A 17,632-nucleotide genomic window follows, 5' to 3' on the forward strand; every position below is an offset into this window, starting at 1 on the left:
AACATTGCTACTATTATGATATGGTTACATGTCACTCCCTTGTACATTTTCCAGTTCAAGTCAAAGGTCAACTTAAAATCTTATCATGACAGGAGTTTCTATGAGATCCCCTCCTAAGGATTCCATGTACTCCTTCATTTACTCTTGCCCCTTTTACAAAGCCACTGTAGCAGCTGCCGCACGGCAACAGCACCAAAGCCCTTTAAATCTCTATGGGCTTCGGGGTCGTTACCACAGCGGCCCGTGCCAAACAACTTCGTAAAAGAGGCCCTTGGTCTCTATATTTAGGGTCTGAGACTCAACTTGTAGTTGGGCCTGTGGATTTTGTATAAGAACACCCTGCTGGTGGGATGAAGATTCATTTTCCAGAAGTGATTTCTTTTTCTGGGTTGTGGGTACTATTCAAGGAATGGGAACTCAATTTGCTGAAGTCAGATTGGTGGACAACTGGAAGACAGTCTTTCGCACTGATTTATTCATGAAAAAAAAAAACATATGGAAAAGCTACCTCTTTTCCTAAGGGCACAGCTGACAAATTAGGCAATCATTCTGAATATTACCGTCTTATTTCACTGCTAAATATGTACAGTGCCAGCACCATAAACATCAACATGGAACACAAAACGTGCTGAAAATGTGACATATGAACTTGTGAATATGTTCTGGCAGGGTGACAGTTTGGGTAAGTTGTAAGCACAGCATTCACTCCTACCCAAACTAGTACCTTGTTATAAGTTGTTCATGGATTAGAGTAGGTGTAAATTCCAACATTGAGGTCTCAAGGCATACACATTTGTTCCCCTTGTGAAATTGGGAATAAACATGTATCTTCTGGGCTTGGCATAGTCCTGCCCAATCCAAGTCTCATTTCCATTTGAATGCACTCAGGTTTGAGACACGCATATCCCGACTTTGTAAGACGGGAATTTATTGCTGGTTAAATGTTTAAGTTCTGGTTTATACACATCTGAAATGCATATAGCCCTTCTGAAATGACCGCCATAATGTGTTTTGCTAACCTTACCCCCACCCCGTACCACATCATTTAAAATGACCAAATTTATCCACATTGCTGTGGACAATTTTAAGAAAAACTCCTAAATGGGTCTTAGCATCCACCCAATGATGTTATGGTCTTAGAAGTGACACAAAGAGCCTGGGATTTACATACCACTTTTGTTTAGTGTTCTAATCATCTTATTACTCACCAACACAGATGGGAATGTTCTTTCCCACATCTCCATTTCTACAGTCTGAAAAGCATAAAACAGTACACTCAGAGAAGATCGGATGTTTTCTTGCCAGATTATTTATTTCAATTTCAAGCTGGTTATAAAAATATTCAACATTAAAAAATCAACAAATCCACCAATATTCAAATCACAAATAAAACATAAAAATATCCACTGCTGGAGCTGCTGTCAAAGCTAACTCCAGCCCATCTTGATCTATGTTTGCCATGTATGGGACACAGACCAAAGAAGTCCGTCCAGCACCGCCTTCACTTCCCTACTGTTGGAGCTGCCATCAAAGCAAATTCCAGCCCATCTGATCTGTCTTGCCATTATCGGAACTTAGACCAGATCTTTAGCATAGACTTTATTTCCCACTCTAGAACTAATCGCTATAATCTTACGCATTTATTTTTATTTATTTCTAATATTTCTAGACCCCCTAAAACTAAGTGGTTAACAATTGAAAACATTCATAATAATTCATGAACAATACATTTACAAAATGCATTCAAATTACATTACAATTACATAGTAATATCATCCTCCTAAAATAATGACTAGACCTCAATGAATTTGCACAATAACCATCCCATTAAATAAAGTGCAACGATCACAGCTTACAATTCTCAATACATATGGCTCCCAAAAAGTTTTTTAAAAAGCCTCCACAAACAGTTGTATCTTTTCAACATCTTTCTAAATTGTAGATGGTCAGAACAGGTCCTCAGGATACCAGTGAGGGAATTCCAAAATTTTACCCCTGCTAAGGACAACATTGCCACTCTGGATTTAACATAGTGAACAGTTTTCTCCTTCATGGAAGTTAATCTCAGACCTTAAATTCTTCTTTGGCTGATACACCTCCCATAGAGATTGAAGGTTCAAATGAACAAATCCATACAAACTCTGATGTATCACTGATAACATTTTATAACAAACCCTTTGCGACACTGGAAGACAGTGCAGCTGTTTTAGCACAGGAGTTGTATGTTCTGTGTGTGAGATTCCCAAAATTAAACTCGCAGTAGAGTTCATCAATTGCTGCAATGCCTTATATCTAATCTTGGTCATTCCTAAATAAAGCATATTACAATAATCTAGGTGTGCCAAATAATCAAATAATCTAGGCGTGTCAAACAAGCAAACTTTTATTTTCCAGAATAATTTGCTGTAGCAGTCTATGTGGATATGTAGGGGGGGGGGGTGGACAGCAGAGCTATGCTGGGTCAATGGCTAGGGGGGGGGTGTGGAGAGAGGGAATGCTGGATCTGTGTGGTAGTAGTCGAGTATATACAGTAAGTTCTTTTGAATATCAACCCCAATGTATTATGGCATTACGGTACTTCTGATCTTCTAAAGGAAGGATAACAAAGCACTTTTGTATCAAAGAGAACAGGTTGAGCTAATCCTTGTATGCACAAATTTCCCAACTGATTTTCCTAAAGCTAGGGCTGTACCTCCAAGTAGGAGTAAAACTAGGACTGCAGCCTGCATGTCCTAGCTCTGAAGTACAGTTCCCCCTCCAAATTCACAGTGGTTTAGGGTAGAGATGGACTGCCAATATGGAAAAATCGCAAATAATTTTAGGGCCGACTGACCTACCTCCACCTCCTGGACCTCTCTACACCTTACCTGTGGTCTAGTGGTGAAGCAGGGCAGGATCAATCTTCCTATGCTACTGCCTTGTGCAGAGCCATCAACAAAAATGGCTGCTATGAATCCCCGCTATAGTCTCGTGGGACCATGGGAACTCATGGCAGCCATTTTTGTTGATGGCTCTATCTTAGAGATCCAACATACTTATCCCAAGCTATCTTGAATTCAGACACACTCTTCATCTCCACCATTTCCTCTGGGAGACTGTTCCAAGCAATCACCATACTTTCCATGAAAAGTATTTTCACAGGTTACAGGCCCCCCTCCATATTCATGTGTTTAGAATTTGCAACTTGAGTTATTTGTGAGTTTCTAAACTCTGACCTTCCCCTGCTTCCCTCCCACCTCCCGGACCTCTCCACACCTTACTTTTAAAGCCTCGTGGTCTAGCAGTGAAGTAGGGCAGGAGCAATCTTCCTACACTCCTGCTCCATGAAGAGCCATGAACAAAAATGGCTGACATGAGTTCCCGTGTTCTCATGAGACTACAGCAGGAACTCAAAGTAGTCATATTTCTTCATGGCTCTGTATGGGGCAGGAGAAAGGAAGATTGCTCCTGCTCTGCTTTACCACCAGGCTTTAAAAGTATGGTGTGGAAAGGTCAAGGAAATGGGAATGGGTCAGAGTCAATCCTAAGTAAGGCATGGAGAGGTCTGGGATGCGGGGGTGGGTCAGAGTCACCCCTAAGTAAGGTGTGGAGAGGTCTGGAATGCAGGAGGGAGGTGGGAGTGGGTCAGAGTTATTCACAAATTTTTCTTATTTGTGGCCCGGCTTTGCCTCTAACCTCTACAAATATGGAAAGAGGAGTGTACTTCTGAATCTATCCCCTTTAACCTTCATCCTATGGCTCCTCATTTCAGAGTTTCCTCTCACTCGAAAGACTCGCCTCATGTGCATTTATGCCATGTAGGTATTTTGGACATCTCTATCATATCTCCCCTCTCCTACATGTCCTCCAAAGTTTACATATTCAGTTCTTTAAATCTGTCTCCATAGACCTTATGCTGAAGACCACTAAACATTTTAGTGGCCTTCCTCTGGATTGACTCTATCCTGTTTATATCTTTTTGAAAGTGTGATCTTCAGATTTGTACACAATATTCTAAATGAGGTCTCACTAGAGACTTATATAGAGGCATCAATAACTCCATTTTCCTACTGGCTGTTTCTCTCCCTAGGCACCTTATAGCTTTCGCAGTCAAACCCGTTTAGCCACCTTAAGATAATCACTTACAATCACCCAAGTCCCGCTCCTCTTTCATGCACAAAAGTTCTATATCCTCTAAACTGTACCATTTCCTTGGGTTTTTGCAGCCCAAATACATGATCTTGCATTTCTTAGCTGCCAAATTTCAGACCATTCCTCAAGCTTCACTAGGTCCTTCCTCATGTTACTCATACCATCAGGGGTGTCTATATTGCAGATTTTAATATCATCTGCAAAGAGGCAAATCTTACCAGACAGCCCTTCAGCGATATCATTTAAAAGTGGTCTTAGCATACCCTTACACGGGTCTTTCTGTGTACTACAGCCATTTCTTCCTGCAGCCAGAAAATGGCCGACCTCCAATTTCCAGTGTTAATGGCTTCTTTGAGATGCTACTCAATAAATCTAACAGCCTTTTGTAAAGGACAGCCTTATTCTTTCCACCCCTAACTCCAGTCCTGTGACATAACCTTTCACTTTCTAGTATTTAAACAAGCTGTGAAACTGATGGGGACATTTTCTGACTAATCTGCCTTTTCCAAGGTAAAATTTCACTGACTCTTTTATTAAATCAGTCTTCTGGCAAGAAAAACTTCAGGCTGTAGCACATGGATCTGTAAAAACAAAAATCAATGCTTATAGCTCAGAGAACTTCATGGGTCTTTTAGTAACCCATCTAGTATAGTATGCAGCAGCGGTCTCAAACTCAAACCCTTTGCAGGGCCACATTTTGAATTTGTAGGTACTTGGAAGACCGCAGAAAAAATAGTTAATGTCTTATTAAAGAAATGGCAACTTTGCATGAGGTAAAACTCGTTATAATTTTACACTTTCTGCATGTTGCATTGATTTCAGCTGTGTACTGTATAGCTGAAATTATCAGAAGCAATTAAGGAAAGATTTATAAACTATAAAATTGTGATTTAGATTCCAAAGTATCAACTGCAACAGACAAGATTTTGGTGTAGTCTTCTAGGCTTTTTTGTAGAGGGGAGAATCAATATCCGACTTGTGCCTGGAAAACTTGTGCCTTAAAGCCCTGATTCTGTATAGGACGCCCGGGAGAGGTGTCCTATTCAGAATCGGGCCTACACTAAACCCCGATTCTGTAACTGGCGTCCATGGTACAGATGCTGGTTAGAGAATCGGGTTAGATTAGACACGGCCCGCTACACTTATCGCAGCAAGGGATCTCTCTGCCGCTATAAGTATAGCGGGCCGTGGCCGCCTGTCTGATTGCCGGCAGGAGGGTGCCCAAACCCTCCTGCCGGAAGATGCCCCCCCCCCGACACTACCGACGGCCCCCCCCCCCGAAACTACCGACCGCCCCCTCCGACACTACCGATCGCTGGCAGGAGGGTGCCCAAACTCTAGAAGCCTGGACAATCAGTCCTTAGGCATAGCGGGTCCGCCCATCCCCACTAAGTCTAAGGCCTGATTAGCCCAGGCGCCTAGAGCCTGGGCCAATCAGGCCTTAGATTAAGTGGGGATGGGCGGACCCGCTATGCCTAAGGCCTGATTGGTCCAGGCTTCTAGAGCCTGGGCCAATCAGACCTTAGGCTTCGGAGGGATGGGCCAGGAAGGGGCGGGCCTGCCTCATTTCGACGAGGCGGGCCTGCCGGCTGGAGGGGCAAATCCCGTCTGGCCAACAAGAAAAGGTTAGTTTGTTGGGGGGGAGGTTTGGGGGCTGTTAGCGCGGGGGGGTGCATCTTCCGACAGGAGGGATTGGGCACCCTCCTGCCAGCGATCGGTAGTGTCGGGGGGGGCGGTCGGTAGTGTCGGGGGGGCATCTTCTGGCAGGAGGGTTTGGGCACCCTACTGCTGGCAATTGAACAGGCGGCCACGGCCCGCTATACTTATAGCGGCAGAGAGATCCCTTGCCGCAATAAGTATAGCGGCCACGTCTACTTACAATGTAGACCAGCATTTTGTTGGCCTACATTGTAAGCGTCTCTTCCTCTTACTAGGGAGAAGCGTAGGGCCGCCTAGGTTCACCTAAGGCCCACCTAAGGCCCTTAGGCGAGCTTAGGCGTCTTACGGTCCTCCCTAGGCTCCCGGAGGTGCCTTCAAATAGGCGGCCTGCCTGGGGAGCATTTTTTTAAAAAACGTGCACCCCGATTGGCTGATTAGACAGCTGTAGGACGCCTACAGCTGCCTAAAATTGGGACGCACTTTGTAGAATCAGGGCCTAAGTGTCCGGTGGTCATGTCCACAACCGTCTTCAGCTCTCACCTCCTCCAGCACCAGACACAACCGCCATCTTACATCAAGCAATCACCACCAGGAGAGGTGCCAAATTTTGTGAGAGTTCACGAGATTACGAATACACGCACAAACTGCACTGCCTCCAGTGGTTACCTTTCGTTCTGGAACGTTACCCGCCTCACTGCTGTAACCTTACGCAAGCGCTTTCCTGCATCTGTGCGCAATTGTCCTCTTTACTCCACCTCACAATTGAGTACAGGTGCAGGAAAGCGCTTGCGTGAGGTTACAGCAGTGAGGCGGGCAACGTTCCAGAACAATGGTAACATACCGAGGGCCTCAAAATAGTACCTGGCATGTGGCCCCCGGGCCGTGAGCTTGAGACCACTAGTATACAGCATATCATAGAATGTTATCAACAAAAATTTGGCAAGCTACTGCCAAGAAATAGATTTCTCTGAAGCAGAGAGTCCTTGTCAGCTGCAAAGTCAATAAAACTCACCAGTTTGCTCAACCTGCTCTGAGTCTTGTTAAATTCAATGAAACTAGTTTGAACTTTGCCCTTTCATTCATCTGGCTTCCAACCAGCAGTGCAATACCAAGAAGCAATTATTCTTTATTGGGAAATTCACAGAGGAGAGGAGTATGTGGCTATAACTCCCCTTCATGATTTTTTTTCCTCCATTCTTAATCATGCACAAAAGAAAACACAGAGCTAGTTACTTAATAGTTTCCCAAACAGATATATAAATTTACAATCCATTCATGCAGCGATGGACACTGGAGTAATGGATATTGGGAACAGCAGATGAACATTTTTTTTTTCAAGGGAAAAAATAAAAATTAATGAAGAAATGAAAGAAATTTAAAAAAAAAAAAAAAAAAGATTGAAACAACAATAAAAAAAAAATACAAAACTAGGAATTTAAAACTAATGTTGGGAATAGATTTTCAAAGCAATGGACACTACTTCCCCCCATGTGGAAGGGCATTTTCGATATGACATCCAAATACAAGTTTGGACGTTTTATGGAACATGCCCAAAACTCCAGTAGCAAACATGGCCATTTTCAAAATAGAAAAACATCTATTGTTTTGTTTTGAAAATGGCCATTTCTTTGACATGCTTGTCCTCAGTGCATCTATCTTTTTGAATCATTTTTAGATTTAGCTCATGTCTTTTTTCAGTAGTATTTCAAGGTGTGTTATATTCGGGTACACTAGTTATTTCCTTGTCCCTGGGGGGCTGTAACCCCTACCCTGGCATCCTGTTTGTCTGTCTTGATTGTTTAGATTGTGAGTTTATTCGAGCAGGCACTGTCTCCTATGTGACTCTGTTCAGTGCTGCGAACATCTGGTAGTGCTCTAGAAATAGTAAATAGTAGTAAGGCTCACAATCTAATTCTGAGACAATGGAGGATTATGTGACTTGCACAAGATCACAAGGATCAGCAGTGGAATTTGAGCCATGTTTCCCTGGTTGTCTGCCCAGAGTTTCCAACAGTGAACAAGTACATTGCAGGATCCCCTTCAGGGATTCAAGAAAAGGTTAGATAAGTTCTTGCTGGACCAGAAAATACGCAGGTAAGGCTAGACTCAAATAGGGCATTGGTCTTTGACCTAAGGGCCGCCGCGTGAGCGGACTGCTAGGCATGATGGACCACCGGTCTGACCTAGCAGCGGCAAATCTTTGTTCCTTGGTGCTTATCACAGGAATAAGCAATGGATTTTCTACAAATCCACCTTAATAACAGTTTACATAGTAAATGATGGCAGGTCCATCTAGTTTGCCCTTAGGACAGCCAGAGCCACACCCACCAATTGTTTATGGACTTTTCCTCCATGAACTTGTCTGAACTTTTTTTTAAAATCCTGCTAGACTGACAGATTCTTTCACATTCAGTGACAACAAATTCCAGAATTTAATTATATTCTTTATATGATGAATTTAAAGTCTCATTAAATTGATTCTTTATAGTGCGACCAAAGTTGCGGTGCAAATTTGTGCACATTGCTGATTTGCACGCACAACTTAATTGCTTGACAAGCTAATCAGCGGCACTGATTGGCAATTAAAAAGTAATAATTGGCAGTTATTGACACTAATTGGAAGTTAATTGCACAACTTTCTATGCGTATTCTATAAAGTTCTACAAAAATTCTGGTGCACAAAAAGGGGCGTTGCCAGGGGAGGAGCAGGGGCGGATCGTGGATGATAAGTGCAATGTTATAAAATATGCCTTCTCCACCTTCAACTTAGGCTCTAGAAAAGGTTCAAAGAAGAATGACTAAGATGGTAAAGGGAATGGAACTCCTCTCGTATGAGGAAAGACTAAACAGGTTAAGGCTCTTCAGCTTGGAAAAGAGATGGCTGAGGGGAGATACGATTGAAGTCTACAAAATCCTGAGTGGAGGAGAGCGGGTACAAGTGGATCAATTTTTCACTCCGTCAAAAATTACAAAGACTAGGGGGACACTCGATGAAGTTACAGGGAAATACTTTTAAAACCAATAGGAGGGCATTTTTTCCACTCGGAGAATAGTTAAGTTCTAGAACGCATTGCCAGAGGTTTTGGTAAGAGCGGATAGCGTAGCTGGTTTTAAGAAAGGTTTGGACACGTTCCTGGAGGAAAAGTCCATAGTCTGTTATTGAGAAACACATGGGGGAAGCCACTGCTTGCCTTGTATTGGTAGCATGGAATATTGCTACACCTTGAGTTTTGGCCAGGTACTAGTGACCTGGATTGGCCACCATGAGAACGGGCTACTGGGCTTGATGGACCATTGGTCTGACCCAGTAAGGCTATTCTTATGTTCTTATGCATACAGTCACTAAGCATAATTCTATACATTGTGCCTAACTTCGGAGGCACATTATAGAATCACGCTAAGCGCTGTCCTTTTAGGCACTGATTTTATAGGCGTCATATATAGAATATGGCCCTGAGTGAAGAAATATTTTCTCCGATTTGTTGTAAATATCCTACTCAGCAATTTCATTACATCATGCTGATGAATTGTATTTTCAGAAAGAGCACGAATGCAATTTATGTCTACCTGTTCCACTCCATTCAGTATTTTATAGACTTCTATCATATCTCCCCTCAAACATCTCTTCTCACAGATGAAGAACCCTAAGCTCTTTAACGTATTCTCATAGGGGAGTCATTTTGGTTGCCCGTCTCTTTACTTTGGTTGCCCATTTCTATACTTTTTTAATTCAGCTATATCATTTTTGATTTGCGTTGATCAGAATTGTGTACAATATTTGCATTATGATCACAGCAGAGGACTTTAGAATTATAGTTCAAGCTTTGATTTTGAGTAGTTTGAACTATTACAATTCATTATATCTTGAGATTTCGGCATCAGCTATGAAATTTCTCACATAGTCCAGAATTCTGCAGCTTGATTGATTTGTAGCATCTTACGTTTTCAGTCTGCTACACCGCATCTTTGCGGCTCCACCGGTTATCAGATGAAATCATGAATTTACATTTAGAATTTTGCTCTTGATTTCTAAGGCACTGAAGGAGGATTTTGCATTTTATTTGTCAAGTGTTCTTAAGATTTTCAGATCTGGGAGAGCTTTCAGGTCTGAGAGAACTCGCTGTCTATCTCCTTGTCAAGAAGGTTTAGGGTCAAAGGTTCAAGATTCATTTTATTTTGATATACCACAAATCATACAAAAAAAAATCTAAGCAGTTCACATAATAGTTTTTATGGAGAAAGGAAGAATATAGCTAAAAAATAAACAAGGATCTGGGTGTCATCGTGGACAAGACGATGAAATCTTCCGCCCAATGTGTGCCGGCAGCCAAAAAATCAAACAGGATGCTAGGAATTATCTTATAAAGGGTTGGTTAACAAGACTAAGAATGTTATAATGCCCCTGTATCGCTCCATGGTGTGAGCTCATATGGAGTATTGTGTTCAATTCTGGTCTCAAGAAAGATATAGTGGCGTTAGAAAAGGTTCAAAGAAGAAAGAGAAAAGACTAAAATGGTTAGGGCTCTTCAGCTTGGAAAAGAAACAGCTGAGGGGAGATATGACTGAAGTCTATAAAATCCTGAATGGAGTAGAACGGGTATAAGGGGATCGATTTTTCACTCCGTCAAAAATTACAAAGACTAAGGAACACTTGATGAAGTTACAGGGAAATACTTTTAAAACCAATAGGAGGACTTTTTTTTTTCACTCAGAGAATAGTTATGCTCTGGAATGCCTTGCCAAAGGTTGTGGTAATAGTGGATAGCATAGCTGGTTTTAAGAAAGGTTTGGACAAATTCCTGGAGGAAAAGTCCATAGTCTGTTACTAGCCACTGCTTGCCCTGGATCGGTATCATAGAATGCTGCTACTCTTTGGGTTTTGGCCAAGTACTAGTGACCTGGATTGGCCACCGTGAGAACGGGCTACTGGGTTTGATGGACCATTGGTCTGGCCCAGTAAGGCTATTCTTATGTTCTAATGGTCTTATCACACGAAACATCATACATGTACAACTATGCTCGATGTAAACTTTTAACCTTTAACTTTTCTCATTTTCTCACAGTCTCCTTTTTGAAAGTGAAATACTAATGTAGTAGATTTCCTGAACACATTCATACCAGTTATTAAATCAAATTTGTTCATGCCATCATCACTATTTCCAAGTGGGCCCAACATCATCACCTCTTGTCCAAAATCTAAAGAATAGATATAGGATATAGGATTGCTCCCCTCATTAACCGTTCCATGAAATGGCCATTTATTTCACCTAGGAACTTTGTCTCCTTAGCATGCCTGATGTTACAATCATTATTGGTGTAACTGAAATCATGAAAACCCTCTATATATATATGTACTCATTAGAACCAAATGAGTGTGAAAATACTACAAATATCTTCCAAGACTGAATATAGAACATAAAAAATGCAAACAATAATATCTTTAGAAAGACAAAAGCAGAATCTTTAGCATCCCAGGCTCATTGTTATCAGCATGCAAATATATTGGGATGCTAGACCATCATTAGTACAACTTCTCCCATTGTATGAATTAAAAATTCAACAAGAAATTTTTAACTTCTGTGTTACACGCTAGTGTGAGTCCTGATCATGCTCTGCCCAGACTCCACCCAATGTATGCTTATCTGTAAAATATTCTCTAGTATTCTGTAAAAACACATAAGTGCCTAAGAAGACGTATGAGGAGAGACTGGAAACCCTGAATATGTATACCCTAGAGAGGAAAGGAGAAACAGGGGAGATATGATTCAGATGTTCAAATACTTGAAGGGTATTAACGTAGAACAAAATATTTTCCAGAGAAAGGAAAATGGTAAAACCAGAGGACATAATTTGAGGTTGAGGTGTGGTAGATTCAGGGGCAATGTTAGGAAATTCTACTTTACGGAGAGGGTAGTGGATGCCTAGAATGCGCTTCCAAGAGAGGTGGTGGAGAGTAAAACTGTGACTGAGTTCAAAGAAGTGTGGGATGAACACAGAGGATTTAGAATCAGAAAATAATATTAAATATTGAACTAAGGCCAGTACTGGGCAGACGGTCTGTGTCTGTATATGGCCGTTTGGTAGGGGATGGGCTGGAGAGGGCTTCAGTGGCTGGGAGGGCGTAGATGGGCTGGAGTAGGTTTTAATGGAGATTTCAGCAGTTGGAACCCAAGCACAGTACCGGGTAAAGCTTTGGATTCTTGCCCAGAAATAGATAAGAAGAAAAAATTTAAATTGAATCAGGTTAGGCAGACTGGATGGACCATTTGGGTCTTTATCTGCCGTCATCTACTATGTTACTATGTTAAGAGTCTTTATAAAATAGCTAAAAATAGATGGCTAGGGGCCTAGCCATAGGGGGGCCTGGACCCCTCACTTTGGTCTTAGGCCCCCCTCCAAACCTGCACTGCACCTGTAAAATGGCTGGCGGGTATGTCAAACCCCCAGAAGCCAAAGAAATTCCCTTCAAGCCACCCCCTCCTCCTCCTCCTCGTGCTGCTGTAATAACCCAGAAATTTGTGGGGTGCCTCTAGCCACCAACACCAAGACTCCTCGTACATGCTTAGTCCGTGCGCAAACTGAGCGTGCTCAGTGAGTTCCAGCATTGGCGACTGAAGGCATCCCACTGACTATTGTGAATATTAGTGCCATTTAGCGCAGCAGCCTCACAAGAGGTCGATCACTATTTATTGAGATCAGAATAAAGGTTTATTTCTTACCTTCAACAAGATACTGCTGTTCTAACTTGACACTGCAATAATTTGGTATTGTCCTTAGGGTTACCTGGACAGGTTGGCCTGCAGTGACTTCAAAGCAGTTATACTGAACTTCAACCTGTTGACAAAATAAAGGAACGATTGTAGTCACGTTTGCTTAAGATTCCCAACTCATACTCAAGGTTCAGAAAGATAAAGGATGACTCTGCCTCATTCTATTGACTCTTGAGGAGCTGAAGAGAATTCTGTCTTGCTTACAAATTAATTATCTTTTTAAATTTAGCTCATGCCTTCTCAGTATTAGCTCAAGGTAAGTTGCATACAGGTAAACCAGGCATTTCTCTGTCCATCCATAGCTTAAAATGTATGGGTGCAATTTTTAAAAGCATTTATCCAGTTAGCAGCACCTGTTGTGCAGAAATGTGCTGCCGGCAGGGTCTACCTATCAATTTTCAGTGGCACTATTTAGATGGTGCTACTGAGAATCATTTTTAACTGCCCCAGCACTGTCTCGATAGTGCCTAGGTGGAGTGTGGGCAGTGCACAGTCAGTCCTAGGAATTATCTGGCTAGTTTATCACTTGTCATTTACTTTGAACGTTCTATGTCACCTTTTTTGCAAATCAAGTCAAGTCACTGCATAGTCTAAGTTTTATAAGGAAAGGAACAGAGCCCCTTAGCAATAACAGGAAAAGCACAAAGAGCCAGGACAAACATACAAGCCAAGGTTTAATTACCACAGCTCAACTAGAGTTTCAGTTCATTGTCTAGGGCAGTGGTTCCCAAACCTGTCCTGGGGGACCCCCAGCCAGTCAGGTTTTCAAGATATCCCTAATGAATATGCATGAGAGAGATTTGCATATAATGAAAGTGACAGGTATGCAAATCTCTCTCATGCATATTCATTAGGGATATCTTGGAAACCTGACTGGCTGGGGGTCCCCTAGGACAGGTTTGGGAACCACTGATCTAGGGGCATGGGTGTCAAATGTCGGTCCTCGAGGGCTGCAATCCAGTCGGGTTTTCAGAATTTCCCCAATGAATATGCATGAGATCTATTTAGCATGCATTGCTTTCATTGTACGCTAATAGATCTCATGCATATTCATTGGGGAAATCCTGAAAACACGACTGGATTGCGGCTCTCACGAACCGACATTTGACACCCCTGGTCTAGAGCCCCCAATGGCTCATCGGATGCCATACTACAATAGTGTGTTTTCAGAGATGATATATATAGATCCCCCAGATTCTATATATGGTGCTCAAAATTATGCACGCAAATCAGTGAAGGTGAGAGGCGCCTGTGGCGGTGGTGCTCCGCTACTGACCTCTTCTCCGCCTTCCCCCCCCCCCCGTACCTGCTCCTTCCCTGCCCCCTCCTGTCATGCTCGCGTGCCTATTTCCTTCCCCCAAATCTCTTTAATATTCCCAGCAAAAGCAGCAACACCAGCCTGCTGCTTGTGCCAGCGTCGGCTCCTCCTCTGACGTCACTGCCCAGGCATGGGTCCGGGAAGCGATGTCAGAGAAAGAGCCGACGCTGGCACCAGCTGCAGGTTGGGGTTGCTGCTCATGATGGGAACGTTAAAGAGGTACGGGTGAAGGGAAGTGGCATATGCACGAGGTAGTGGTAGGGGCAGGTAAGGAGCGGGGGGGGTGGTGGAAAGGAAGATGGGTGCCGGTGCCCCCCACCAAGATGGCACTCAGGATGGACCGCCCCCCTGCCTCTCCTTACTATACCAGTGACGCAAATGTGGGCACATGTGCAATTTAATTCAGTAATGAGCCAATTAGTGCCCAAATTTGTCTTCCACTACCCCACCGGATTACAGTTCTCCCTCCGTGTTCGCAGTTTCTGCACTCGCGGTTTCACTTATTCGTGATTTCTCGCATGCAGACTCCACCCCCGAAAATCAATCAACTCTGAACCCAAACTACGTTTGAAACCGAGATGCAAACACAAACACCTGTGCGATGGCAAATCTACGAAGCTCTGAGGAGAGCAGCCCCACACAATCCACAGGGCGATATGACAACCCAGAAGACAGTGCAGGAAACGCAAGTGCCGAGCGCTTTAAAAACTGCCGCGTCCTTCACACAGGCCCCCGCCCCCTCTCATTGTGACATGGAGAAGAAGCAGAGCCTGCACTAAGCCCAGCTAGCCCAATCAGCGAGATAGAGGGAGATTGAGAGAGAGAGAGAGAGCTGCTCACGTACGCAGCATCCAGCACACTCCCAGGTACCTTCAGCTGCAGAGTCTCTAGTTATTTGTGGTTTCAATAGCAAAAACGCTGGCTGTTACAAAAAAACTACAAATAACATATAAACAGTTATTTACGGTTTTTCCATATTCGCAGCTATGTTCTGCCCGCATCCACCGCAAATACGGATACAAGACACTTTTATTGATATTGAAAGTACTAAATCGCGCGAGACAACGGCGCGCCGACAACTGAGCGCAGACAATTGAGCGCAAGGTTGACGGCGCGCTGAAGAAAAGCACTATTTTAAAGAGCTCCGATGGGGGGTGTGGGGGGGAACCCCCCACTTTACTTAACAGACATTGCGCTGGTGTTGTGGGGGGTTTCGGGGGTTGTAATCCCCCACATTATACTTAAAACTGAACTTTTTCCCTAAAAAACAGGTATAAAGTTCGGTTTCAAGTATAATGAGGGGGGTTACAACCCCCCAAACCCCCCACAACGCCAGCGCGATGTCTGTTAAGTAAAATAGGGGGGTTCCCCACCAACACCCCCCGTCGGAACCCTTTAAAATAGTGCTTTTCTTCGGCGCGCTGTCAACCTTGCGCTCAGTTGTCGGCGCGCCGTTGTCTCGCGCGATTTTGTCTATGAACCACTTCAGGCGAACTGGCATATCTTCTATGACATTTCATTCCGTACACTCCCACAAGAGCACTTAGATCTACAAATCAAAACCAACTGGTTATCTCATCCTATCGGAATACTGTGCACAAAATATATCAATCTTTTTTTTTTTTTTTTTTTTTGGTACATGGTCTCATACTTTGGAACTCCCTACCTCTATCACTGAGACTGCAGACATCATTGGAACATTTCAAAAACAAGTTAAAGACATTCCTTTATAGAAATGCATTTTCATAATTTTGGGAGGCTGGGGGTTTCCCAGTATTCTCATCTATTCCTTCTTTGCTTAGATTTTGGAGATTTCTACACGCTATCTTTAAGTTTCTCACACTTTCCTATCAGAAATTGTAGTTCTAACCTCTATCCTCATTCTCATGATTTCACTGATTTCATCACATTCTCCAGCAATAAATTCCAGAGTTTTCTCTGATGTGTATTAAATCTACTACTTAGTAGCTTTATCGCATGTCCCCTAGTCCTAGTATTTTTGGAAAGAGTGAACAAGCGATGAGATGCATTGTCTATGCAGAGAAATCTCTTTTAATTTAGTAATGATGCAAATCAAGACTGTACCTTTTGTTCCTTTGAATTCTTTCGTTTGGATCTGGTCAGCCTCACACTCTTGCACTGAGTCCATGACGTATCCAATGACAGGGCACAAATTTCCACTCCATTAATATTTTCTGAAGACAAAATGTATCTTAAAATAAAGCATGTCATTCTTAATAATTCTTGCACAATATTCTTACTCAGGGCTCACGTTTCTACCGAAAAGGATCCAGGTAATAGACAAATCAAAACAAGAGGGTCAGTACGTCCTTATTTGTACTGTCAAATTTAGAAACCAACAAATTTTACCCAAATCACTCTCTCAGTCTTATTAAGCAATTTCCTTTGAAATCAAATGTTCTCTTGAGAAATGTGGAACATAATTTTCTAACAGCCCACCAAACTTATGCATTAGGGGCTCATAATAAAAAAAAAAAAGTCTAAAACGTGGCCTAAATGGCTACTTGGACAATCAAAAAGCCTGATCGTCCAAGTACCCATAATCAAAGCTGGTTTTAGACGTATCTAAAACCAGCTTAGGCCTTTCCCCTGCCACTAAATGCACAGAGAGAAAAGAAGCGTGTTTAGAGGAGGGGATAGGGCGGGAGGTGGGCCGACCTAGACCTAGGTGTCCAGCAGGTATTACCAAAACCTTAGGCAGGTTGCCTAGTCAGCACTTATACGTTTTGACTTAGACGAAGTCAAAAGAGGTCTAAGTGCCTAAAAAGGGACCGTTGAGCTGATCGTGGCTGCTGCGATCAGCTCAGCGGCCCCAGCAACCTGCCTACCCCATACAGCAATGATCGCGGCAGGAGAGATGCCTCATCTCCCCTACCGCAATGCCATCACTCCTCTACCCAAACTGCTGCGACCCGCGGCAGGAGAGATGCCCTATCTCTCCTGCTGCGGGTCGCGGCAGTTCGGGTAGAGGAATGATGGCATTGCAGTAGGGGAGATGAGGCATTTCTCCTGCCGCAATACATCACCCTTCCCCCCACCCCCCGACAACATCGGGGCAAGAAGAAGCCCAAGCCCTCCTGCCCCATGATCCCCAACCCCCCCGATTACGTTCAGGGCAGGAGGGAGCCCAAGCCCTCTTGCCCCGCGGCACCCCCGAACCCCCAATGAAGATTGGGGCAAGAGGGATCCCAAGCCCTCTTGCCCCGCGATCCCCAACCCCTCCGATTACGTTCCGGCCAGGAGGGAGCCCAAGCCCTCCTGGCCTTTCGCCCCCCCACCCTCTACAAGATCGGGCAGGAGGGATCCCAGGCCCTCCTGCCCTCGACACAACCCCCCAATGACCGCCCCCCGCTGAACCCCCAATCGGCCCCTCCCCGTCGACCCGCCGACCCCCCACCTCCAATCCCACCCCCCATACCTGTTAAATGTTGGTCGGCCGGACAATGCCAAGCCCGCCCATCCGGCAGGCCAGCTGGATCCGGAATGGGGCCGGATTGGCCCAGGCAGTTTAAACCCCACCCAGAGGATGGGCCTAAGGCACCTGGGCCAACCAGAATAGGCCCGGGGCCCTTAGGCCCCTCCTGTAGGTGGGGCCTTAGGCACATGGGCCCAACCCAGTAGTGGTGGTCTGGGCGTAGTGGTGGTCTGGATGTTTAAACAACTGAATGTAGAGGCAGGCCCTTATCAAAACAACCCTCCATTTGGATGTTTTTTTGATAATGGACATTTTCCC

At 43.9% G+C, this 17,632-nt stretch overlaps 1 protein-coding gene across 1 annotated transcript in view; it reads right to left on the reverse strand.

Annotated features, from left to right (window-relative positions):
* The window catches only part of IL17REL (interleukin 17 receptor E like), a 108,211-nt gene that overhangs the window by 54,842 nt on the left and 35,737 nt on the right, over positions 1-17,632 (reverse strand). Inside the window, exons 4-6 of the mRNA XM_033959313.1 lie at positions 15,964-16,073; positions 12,510-12,624; positions 1,209-1,253 (exon numbers count right to left, since the gene is read on the reverse strand). Of these exons, the coding sequence (XP_033815204.1) occupies positions 1,209-1,253; positions 12,510-12,624; positions 15,964-16,073 (270 nt within the window). The remainder of the gene's footprint in view (positions 1-1,208; positions 1,254-12,509; positions 12,625-15,963; positions 16,074-17,632) is intronic.

The sequence above is a fragment of the Geotrypetes seraphini genome, chromosome 9 (assembly GCF_902459505.1).
Source record: "Geotrypetes seraphini chromosome 9, aGeoSer1.1, whole genome shotgun sequence".
NCBI lineage: Eukaryota > Metazoa > Chordata > Amphibia > Gymnophiona > Dermophiidae > Geotrypetes > Geotrypetes seraphini.